The sequence below is a fragment of the Neomonachus schauinslandi genome, chromosome 14, assembly GCF_002201575.2.
Source record: "Neomonachus schauinslandi chromosome 14, ASM220157v2, whole genome shotgun sequence".
NCBI classification, from domain to species: domain Eukaryota; kingdom Metazoa; phylum Chordata; class Mammalia; order Carnivora; family Phocidae; genus Neomonachus; species Neomonachus schauinslandi.
The window spans coordinates 40,561,367-40,572,464 of NC_058416.1; the positions used below are offsets into that span (position 1 = coordinate 40,561,367).

Genomic DNA, 11,098 nt, shown 5'->3' on the forward strand with positions numbered 1-11,098 from the left:
ACATGGGAAAGTAAAGAAGGCATGTGTATTTGAGTCTTAAGTTTGATGAAACAAACAAAAAATGAAGCAGTAGCTCCAGGAAGGGGTGCTGATGAACATGCTCTGAAAGAAACAGAGGGGGAGAGAGAGAGAGAGATGGTTTCAAAAAAGGACTATTAGGGAAGTTTTAAGAGTAAAGTCCTTGAGCACAAATAGGGGATTGTCTTTTTATATAAACAGGACACTAACTCCATTGTAATAAGATGGAGGGAGAGAGTGCAAGTACAGGTGGCTGTGTAAGTCTGGTGAACAATAAGATTAGGTCGTCAACTAAGAGTGAGGAGGAAAGAAGAGGTGTGGGAGTTTTGAGGACAGAGAAGGTATGGAAGAGTGACCTAGTACAATGAGATGGGAGGTCTATCGGAGAGGTAGGTAGGATTGTGGGAAAGCATTTTATATTAATCTGAGATTTGAGAGTGAGTATTCAAAATGAAAAACAAAAAATCAATTGCCTTGAATCACTTGTTTAGCTGTTTGTGTGAGGACAGAGATGGAGGGTGAAAGAGTTGGGATACAAAAGGGGAGAGCAAAGCAAGGAGTTCGAAGGCATTCACCAAGAGATAGCGTATTTGAACTCGTGAAGCTTGATTAGACATGGAGGCAAGTGGGGTGGTGGATAGTGGAAAGTGGGAGGAGTCAAAACAAGGAAGCTTCGATGAAGCAGAGGAGGTGTGCAATCAGAATCCATGAACAAGTGAGCTGGAAGGAGAAGGAGGAAGTGGTCAGAGGCTGGGAAGACTGAAACAGGCATCCAGAAGACTGCCCTCCTGGGGTGGGATGGGGAGAATGGAGGTTGGAGAACTGAGAATTCCAGGTGTCCGCTGCCTCGCCCATGGGGTCAGTTGAGTTCCTGTGAATGCTCTCCGGAGTTGGAAAGGTCACAGCGAACTGTGGTCCTGACTGAGTCTTCAGTAAAAGTGAGGACCTTGTTGGGAGGTCAGGGAATGACACAAGCAGAAGACAGGGAGACAAGTAGATCACAGGAGTCTGAAAAGGGTAAGGTTTTGTGTAAGATGAAGGTGATCATGTTCTGAAAGTGGTATTGGAGAGCAAAAAAGGAGATGTACGCCCAATAAGGATGAAAGGGTGGGATTTGAAAGGCAAATAAGAAAATCCATTTTATTTTTTTTATTTTTAAAGATTATTTATTTAGTTGACAGAGAGAGACACAGCGAGAGAGGGAACACAAGCAGGGGGAGTGGGAGAGGTAGAAGCAGGCTTCCTGCTGAGCAGGGAGCCCGATGCGGGGCTCGATCCCAGGACCCTGGGACCATGACCCGAGCCGAGGGTAGACGCTTAACGACTGAGCCACCAAGGATGCCCCAAGAAAATCCATTTTAAAAGAAATATAATGCTAGTGTAAACAAAAATAAACATTAGAGTATGAAAGAGAGAAAGATGAAAGCATAAAGATGCTAAAAGTATCCAATGGATGTTTAAAATCCTATTTGTCATTTATGTATTAGTGTGAGGCTGCTCATGCCTGCACCCAGACACTGCTGGGAAGCACTCTTAGAGAGGAGGCTCCTCAGTAAACGCTGAAAAAAAAAAAAGGTAGAAAATGGAAAATGAAAATAAGTTTTAACATCTCTAATTATTCCTTACAGTCTAAACCTCCCCACCTTTACCATTCAGAAAAGATAATGGAAGCATACCAATCATTTTATTGCTATAAACATAAGCCTTTGGAAATTACAAACCGACTTAAAACAGCCAAGGGAGGACCAAGCAAGGAACTAGCACCCAAATAAGCCAAGCACTTTTATATTGAAACCTGAAAGAAAACACCCTGTTTTAAACATCACCGAAGATTAATATTAGAGCTTAAAAATACTTGTAAAATAGCAAAAGAAAAGTAAGTTAGACTAGGTACTGCTTGATGATGAAGTGTTCAGTAATTCAGATATAACTAAATGGAAAGAATACAGACAGCTAAACAATAGATTATTCCTTGTTTTAAAATTTTTTGATGGTTATTTGGTTGATCCATTCATGCTTTTGTCCCAACATAAATTGAACCATCTAGAACTGGGGGGCAGATTCTATTTCATGGGGACTAGTAATCTATGTGGACTGGTGTATTGCAGTGCAAAGGGAAGTAAGTCTTAAAAATACTGGAAATCCTACCAAAGGTTGGAATTTATTAAATAGGCATGGGAATTTAGGCATGGGAAAATATGGCAAATACTTTTAGAAGTTCGTTTTGGGTTTCCTAAATTGGCTATTTTAGCCAATGATTATAAAACCTTTTAGTTCCTACTCTAGCCAAAGGGTATCATATGTGTTACATCCTGGTTGACCTTCAGATGTTGGTATAAATTCAGAAATGAATTGTGTATATAACTAAAAACATCTAGTTAGAACGAATATGTAATTTTTGAAGCTATATAATTAAAATTATGTCAGGAAATTACATTGAATGGAGATTATAAGGATAAAAACTATACACCAGTGTAGAAGAGAGGTCCAGATGAAGGCCTATATATATCCCCAGGTAGATAATCTTTCTGCAGATTTTTAGTGCACATACAGTTACATCAGGCAATATACATAGAGGCTAATAAGATGTAGCAGATGTATCTGGAATTCAATGTCAAAATTAGCTCAAGATGGTATTTTGGTTGATACTAAATTATAAAGTATTTACGATATACTAATTTTTGACCCTAAGGGCCACCTCTTTAGAAAGTCAGATGTTTTATAAACATTAAACTTTTTGTTTTCAAACTATATACACATAACATTTAAATTACTATTTCTTCCTTCCTTTTGTTAAGAGCATGTTGATCTAAGATTCAGCTTGCAATATAGATTTGAATTATAACTATTTACTTATAAAATAATTTCCCTATCTTAGGTCTGTAGAATGACCTATAAGGTCCATGAGTTGGAGTAAAGGATCTACAGAGAAGAACCGATTTCTGCCCAAAGGTTGTTTATTGAAAAAAATGACAGGCCTTTAAATGATTGTTAGAATTGTATCTTAAAAAGACAATTTTAAAATTTGAGAATAAAGAGTTAGACCATCAGTGTGTAATCCTGACAAAAAATTTATTTGAAAGTATCTTCCTAGAAGGATTGACAACTAATATTGTCACTTTTTATATCTTCCATGGTTTTTTACTAATGGATCTTAATAACAAGAGTTACTGAAGATGGTCACTCTAGCTTTTGTTAGACAACCTAAAAAACTTTTTTGGAAGATATCAGGACTCTTTAACAAACACTTCTGATGATAAATCAAAGTGACACATAAGCTACTTGTGGTCAGATACCATTCCCTTTAATTAATTAATAATTACTTTTATTCCTTCAAACTCCTGGGTCCCGCATACTCAAGTATATTTCAGCAAATACCTTTTGACTTTATTTCTGGAAAGATTATCCATCATTAATGGAACCCCCCCCTCCCAAATGGGAGAGAAAGAAATAAAAGAAAGAGTCCCTGTGAATGATTTTATTTATACCTCTGCATTTTGGCATGCTACAGACTGTCAAAATTTCACATAGTCTACAGACATAAAATAAGATGTATACTGTGGCTTTGAAAATATTGACATCATCTGCTATAAGATAGAGCAAAATAGCTCTAATAAAATAGTTCACTCCCTAGCCCCCTTTGACAAGTGTTGGAAGTTGAATGACAATTCTTTTATCTTGTAACACCCTGGGGAATTTGAGTAATTGGCGGGGAATAATCCTTAAAAGATTTTGTCATATCCAGTTTCACTTTAGTGAGCTCATATTAACACTGAATTTAGAAAAGAGAAAAAAATTCGTCTACTTTGCTAGAGTAAATTTACCCCATCTAAAAATGCTTTGATTCTATTTAGAGATTTTTTAAACCGGGTAATACTATATAGCAAAACATAGAAAGGACATATCATAAATAATACATTATTAAATTTTGAAGCTAGAAAAATATATCATACTATATAATTTGGGAATTATCTATAAATTGGAGCATTATGTAAGCCAAGAGCTTATTGACAAATCAAATCAGGAATGCAAGATTTATTCTAGTGAGAAAATTTAGTTAGGGAGTGAGATAAAGTAAGGATATGGGGTTGTCTAGTGCAATTTCATTTGTGTTAACACAATACCATCAACTCTGTTAAAAGTTTTTAGTTGACCCCTTTAAAATAGCAGCAGAGGGTTGTTTTAAAAAGTACTAAACTCAATTAAAACTAATAATACAGTATTACTTTACAGAACAATTCTAACTTTTCCCATTAAACATTTTACATGTCTAAAAACTTTTTTTAGACCCCCTTAAAAAAAATTCCCCCAAAGCTTAACCATACTGCAGGCTTTTTTTCACAGCTCAGCTTAAGTAAATTATTTTAACTTAAGAGATGTATAATAAAGAGCTGGATATAGATGAGTAACACTTACTAAACACACATCTGAAAATACGATGTGGTTTCCATCTGCTTCCTTGGAAGGTAATTTACCATTAGGGATGACAACCATGTCAGATGTTACTTGCTTCAGTCAGAGAAGTACACTTGGCAAATTTACACTATTAGGTCAGAGCCACAGTGATAAGGAGAAAAGTGAGTGGATATCCTGCACCCTCGCCAGTATGCAATATTCATAAACACTGCATCTACTACTAAACACAAACTAGAATCAGAAAACTCCTTGGCTCCATGGGAATTTTAGCTGAAGCCCATCTTAAGATTCAGGTTCAGACATTGCCAATTTTCCCCAAATGAATCTCACCCTATTGCCATTCTCTTATGGAAATTTCCTCCCAGGAAACATTTCCTAATTTGAGGTTTATTTTATCTAGTGCAATTATTAGGGTAGTCCAGTTTGGTGGCTTATGAACTGGGTTGTGTAGCCAGATTTGTTTTCTTTACTGGTTAATCATGGTCTGAATATATGGTTGGATTTTTATTTCTATTATCTGTGAAATTGACCAGGTGCTTGGCACATATTTCAAATTCTTCCTGCATATGTGAGCTCATATTACACGGTTAGTCCTTTCTGAATATTGCCTGAGCTACATGGCAAATCAAAACAGAGCGAGGAGAATTGTGCCAATAGCCATCTTAAGGCCAGTGCTTATGTGTGACTGAGTTTAATTTATTCCATATGCTGGAGATAGCAGACAGGCCACACAGAAGCAAAGAAGACCCTACAGGGCATACAGGCACAGAGAAGATCCTGTCTCAAGTTTTAGTTCACTGTCATGGTTCCATTAGTATTAATGTAAGAAAGAAGTTTACATATGCTAAGGAGAGCTCTTGTCCAACAGCACTGTTTCCATCTATTTTTCTCATTGTGGTTTCTCACCTCGCTCCACAGTTACTTAGCACCGAGTTGTGCATCATAAATCACATTGTTAGTTTTTTGGTGGTGGGAGTTGAATCTAAATCACCACTACTGAGAACAAGTGTGCTGGGATCCTGGCTACTTCGTATATTGTACTGTACTGTACTTTGTGATTCGACTTCGGGCTGTACTAGGGGAGGCAGATCCGAGGGTCTGGCTAAAGTGATGGTCAGAGGGGCTCCTCATGTGGCCAATGGTGGCTGTGCCTCCCATGCTGCTACTCAGGCCCCCACCTCCTCCCAGGCTACTCAGCCCAATGCCACCACCACTTAGTCCAGCTGCACTGCCTCCGCTCATCCCAGCTGGGCCACTAATTCCGTTTATGCCAGAGCCAGAAACAACCCTCTCTGTCACAATCACATTTTGGGCATTTGATAGCTCAGGGTGTATACTTAGATTGCCCATCATGCCAGAGGCTGGTCGGATTACTCTTTCTGTCACGACCACATTTGATGACTCTCTAGGATCAGGCATGGTCAAAGAGGTGGGTAGACTTGAACTTGGTGCTATTACCCTTTCTGTCACTATAACATTTGACCCATCTCTCAAGTCAGGCATCTCTAACATTCCATGCAAATCAGTGCCAGAGATTGGGCCGACCACCCTCTCGGTCACCACTACGTTTGATGTGTGTCGATTATCATGAACATGGACAGAGGGCTTCAGAGTGCCCGAGGTGGTGTAAGACTCGGTCACAGTGACATTACCATAGCCCAGAGGATCAGGAATAGGCATAGGCTGCTGTACACCAGGTCCTGAGGGGTAGGAACTCTCAGAAATGACTGTGGTGGTGCCGAAATGTGGGGAGATGGGTGGGTGTCCACCAGTGATGGGCTCTGTTCCCTGCTGAGGGCAAATCGGTTCGGTGCTCTCAGGTGGCCAAGAGGGATCAGGGTCTGGATATGCTTCAATTTCTTTTCCCAGGCTGATATCTGCCAACTTCTTAAATTTAGGCCCCAGTGTGTCCAAAAAGCTGTCATCCAAGTCTTCTCCAATGAAGCTACAACAACCCACCGAGCCAGCAGGGGAACCTACACCTTCAATGTCATATATGAGCAAACAGTCATTGGACGGGCGTCCTTCGTCTTCATCTGCATAAGCATATGCTTTCTGGATTTGTAGAGGAGAGAGAAAATGAGATTATGGATACATATTTAGCAATAATAGAAGCCTTTATCATTCTTTTTTCTTCGGGGGCATTACCAAAGAAGAATATATTAGACAAAATTCTAACCTCTCCTAGAGATGCATTAAAAAATCATTATATAATTTCTTTTTTTTTTTTAAGATTTTATTTATTTGACACAGAGAGAGTGACAGCGAAGAGGGAACACAAGCAGGGGGAGTGGGAGAGGGAGAAGCAGGCTTTCTGCGTAGCAGGGAGCCCGATGCGGGGCTCGATCCCAGGACCCTGGGATCATGACCTGAGCCGAAGGCAGACACTTAACAACTGAGCCACCCAGGTGCCCCTCATTATATAATTTCTTGAAAGAATTTGGTTAGAAATTGTTTTAACTATAATCCTATTAGTACATTTTGACTTTTAAAATTTATTTAAATGGACTTCCCTCATCATAGTGCACTTTGGATACAAAATCACAAGCAAAAAATCACATGAATTACTTTGTGACCAATTTAGAAGGAGGTACTAGAAGTACTGAACATGAAGTACACCAAATTGTGGGGGGTTTTCTTTTCTTCTTCTTCTTCTTCTTTTTTTTGTTTGTTTGTATAAAAAAGGTAGCTCATAGTTGATTTGGGTTCATTCAGGATTGCACTTTCCTTCCTCCAGTGGAGTGAATTTGGTGGTTCTGTGAAGATTTGCTTTTTCAGCAAAACAACAGAACATTTGACTCTGGGTCTATGCCACTTTGGGATTCAGAACTGGAAGTTTTTAAAAATAGGACCTCCTTCAATTCAAAGGTAAAGCCTACAGACATGTGCACTTCTTCTTCTTTAGGATTTATTTATTTATTTCAGAGAGAGCATGAGCAGGAGGGGGCAGAGGGAGAGAGAATCCCAAGCAGATTCCCCGCTGAGCACAGAGCCCGATGTGGGGATCCATCTGACAACCCTGAACCTAAGCTGAAACCAAGAGTTGGACGCTCAAACAACTGTGCCAGCCAGGTGCCCCAAACGTGCACTTTTATTTCGTTTTTGTCGTTTATAATACTGGATTGTAAACTTTCAAGTTAAGTATCAGAAATATCTTTATTAGCAAACCAAGTCATTTTGACATTTCATTCAAAAGTATTTTTGAGTCCTTACTATTTGCCAGACACTCAACTAGGAACTTGGCAATGCAGTAGTGAACAAAAGCAGATGAAGTCTCTCTCTCATATGGCTTACCTTTTAGTAGGATGAGACAGACAATACATAAACATATTTGTCGGGAGGTGGTAAACTCAGGGTGAAGGGATAGAGTGGCCAAGGGCAGCATCTCATAAAGTGATGTTCGATCAGAGGTTAGAATAAGGCAGCGGGGTGAGGAAAGCACATAGAATGTCCTGTGCAGAAGGAGTTGCAAAGTGCAAAAGTTTTGAGGCAGAATTGTACTTTTCATGAAAATAACATGCATTTGTAGGGACATGGATAGGAAGCATTCCTGTGGATTCAGCAACAGGTTTCTTATTATTATCTACTGCCATCTGAAAGGCTTTTATCACTGTTTTATTTCAAGATATCAGCCACCCTCTAAACCAATAGAGTTAAAGAAGGTATTTTAGGCCAGGATGTAGAAGGACGTAGATCTATCAGAGACAGTTTCAGAGATAAGAAATCCCTGAAGGCTTAAGTATCAGATGGTGTGTAGCCACAGACAATTCTGTCTCTACCTGAGGATGGCAAAATTAATTCTTGCTGGTTCTTAGAATATTCTGGAAGTGTGCTATGGCTCTTGAACCCATACTTACTGAATGTTTATTATGTGCCTGGAACTGAGCTAGGTACTGGCAACATGATGTAGAGAACATATGGACAAAGCACTAAAAACCATGGTAGACATATAAACATATTTTTAGCAATGGTAGGTTCTATAAAGTCTGTACACAGAGCACTACAGAAATACAGATAAAGAAACATCAATTCTGTTTGGGATGTGAGGGTTACCAGTAAAAGCTTCAGAGAGGCAGTGATATTTGAACTGAGTCTTAAAGGTTGAATAGGAGTTTATGAAAGAGATGATGGATAAAAGCATCCTGGGAGGGGCACAGCACAGGCAAAGGCATGGTGTGAATGAGGCAAAGGCACTTGGTATGTGGGGTTGGTGGTAAGGAGTAACTGAAGTTGAGGGAAGGGGTCATTTTATGAATAATCTTAATTGTCGTGTTAAGGAGTTTGGACTTCACTGCCTTGGACAAATGAGCTGGGAGCCATTGGCTGTTTTTAAGTAGAGGAGTAAAGTGATCAGTTCAGAATTAAAGAAATTTTATCCAGCAGCAGTATGATTGTCAGCCATACACTAAAGGCTGGGAATCCGCCAAAGCCGGTTGAGAAATAGTGGCAGTCTGGAGTAGAGCCAGAAGCACAGGATGGTGAGGAAGGCATGGCGCTTGAGACCTTACCTGACAGAAGTAGCTTTCCATGAAGTTCATATTCAGACCTCCTTCTCTACATTCTCTCATAGAATTTCTTCTTAATGTTCCAGAATATTCTTGACATATCTCAGGTACTCCTGACATTTTAACTCCTTCTGTTAGTTCAAATCCTGTTGTTCTTTCTCCCCCTCCCAGATCTTGCATTTCTCTGCCACCATACTCATTTGTGTAAACCCCTAGAAGTGTTGATAAAATGAAGTTTACTTTCTATAGTGTATTGTAGACCAAAAACGAATAACTTTCTATAATGTACAGTTTCTTCACTGAAGTAAAATAAAGACAATACATACAGGGCTATAAATACAATATTGAGTTTGAAATAATATTATTAAACAGTTTGTTAATTTGTTAGTTGTTTGATGTTAATTATTTGTTGCTAATTATGTGTCCTGCTGGAAGGGGGGCTGCATAGGCGTTATAAAAACCTATGCGTTAGTGAGTTTGATTTCAAATTGAGGGAGTTTGGGGGGAAATACCCAAATTCTCAAAGTTAAATAGTATAAGAATACCCCCCAACACAGGGCACAGAAGCATAGGACATCCAGAAGAAGACCCGAGAACCACTGGCTTTCAGAGGAGAAGCCATGGCTGTGGTGAGGGGAAAGATTTGCACAGAGACTCTTGGGTTTTCACTTGGATGTCGTGGGTGATTAGAAGCCTGTTACCATATTCGAGGCAAGTTAGACCAAATGATGGCTCAGACTACGCAAGAGCCATGAATAGGGAAAGTGTTGACAGTGGGATAGGTGCCCCATGGCTTTAATATTTTAAAGATCTTGGTTTTTAGGGACAGTGTGTTCTTCATCCTTTTAGGACTCTGGTGGCGCTCGTGCTTTGTTCCAGGTTTCTGTAAAGGCTGGTAGATGTAATGAGGGGATAAATGCATAAGTAAATCCTGATGGATTTGATGATTTGACAAGGCTTGAGAACGGATTGGGTGTCAAGAATAGGGAGATAGAAGAGTCAATGGGGGCTGCTGCTTTTGAGGTGAGAGGATGTTGATGTCATTAACACAAATGGAAACATCCGGAAGAGAAATAGGTTTAGAGGCCAGTGTGTCTAGTGCTTTAAGTAAGGTGCAGTCCTACGAGCATTCCTACGTCTCTCCTATTTTAAAGAGTTCAAAGCAAGAAAGTAATGACAAGTTTGAAAAAGACTGAGAGAAAAAGAAGAGAATCACTAACTTTTTTACTCCGAGAAAAGGCAACTGATTTCAAAGATCTGAAAAGTTTAAAAGAAATTTTTTTATTAGCGTGGTAGCTATTCCCTTGCTGTGAAATTCGAATTGTTCCCTTGTTTCTGCCTGTGAACTGGTCTAGACCCCTGTTTTAAGGCATGTTGTCGTTAGAGTCTTGGTTAACCCTGTGCAAGGAGAAACTCTACCCCCAGCACAAGGCCTCAGCCCAGAACTTGGAAAGATTCTGATAGTGTTTCATCCGCTTACGTCCGATTTGAGAAACGGGACAAATCTTTTCAGGTCAACTTTATGCTCATGCTGAGAATAGATGCAGTTTATTTTTTTTGTCATGATAGCAGCTAAAGTCAGAGTGGGTTTGAATGCAGATTTTTTTTTTTTTTAAGATTTTATTTATTTGCGAGAGAGAGAATGAGAGACAGCGACCATGAGAGGAAGGAGAGTCAGAGGGAGAAGCAGACTCCCTGCCGAGCAGGGAGCCCGATGCGGGACTCGATCCCGGGACTCCAGGATCATGACCTGAGCCGAAGGCAGTTGCTTAACCAACTGAGCCACCCAGGCGCCCCAGATTTTTTTTTTTTTTTTTATGGATACAGTTCAGTAATAGAAATGTTTTTCTCTTCCTTATGATTTTCTTAATAACAATTTCTTTTCTCCAACTTACTTTATTGTAACATAGTATATAATATGTATATATAACATACAAACTCTGTGTTAACTGTTTATGTTAACAGTAAGGTGTCTGGTAGTTAAGTAGTAGTTAAGTTTTGGGGGAGTCAACAGTTAATACTTGTTTTTTTTTAGATTTTCATTTATTTGACAGGGAGAGACACAGCGAGAGAGGGAACACAAGCAGGGGGAGTGGGAGAGGGAGAAGCAGGCTCCCCGCCGAGCAAGGAGCCCGATGCGGGGCTCCATCCCAGGACCC

At 39.6% G+C, this 11,098-nt stretch overlaps 1 protein-coding gene across 1 annotated transcript in view; it reads right to left on the bottom strand.

Annotated features, from left to right (window-relative positions):
• Window positions 1-3,073: 3,073 nt before the first annotated feature.
• The window catches only part of DSG1 (desmoglein 1), a 35,948-nt gene continuing 27,923 nt past the window's right edge, over window positions 3,074-11,098 (bottom strand). The window contains exons 14-15 of the mRNA XM_021686079.2: window positions 8,943-9,151; window positions 3,074-6,489 (exon numbers count right to left, since the gene is read on the bottom strand). Of these exons, the coding sequence (XP_021541754.1) occupies window positions 5,458-6,489; window positions 8,943-9,151 (1,241 nt within the window). The 3' untranslated portion in view covers window positions 3,074-5,457. The remainder of the gene's footprint in view (window positions 6,490-8,942; window positions 9,152-11,098) is intronic.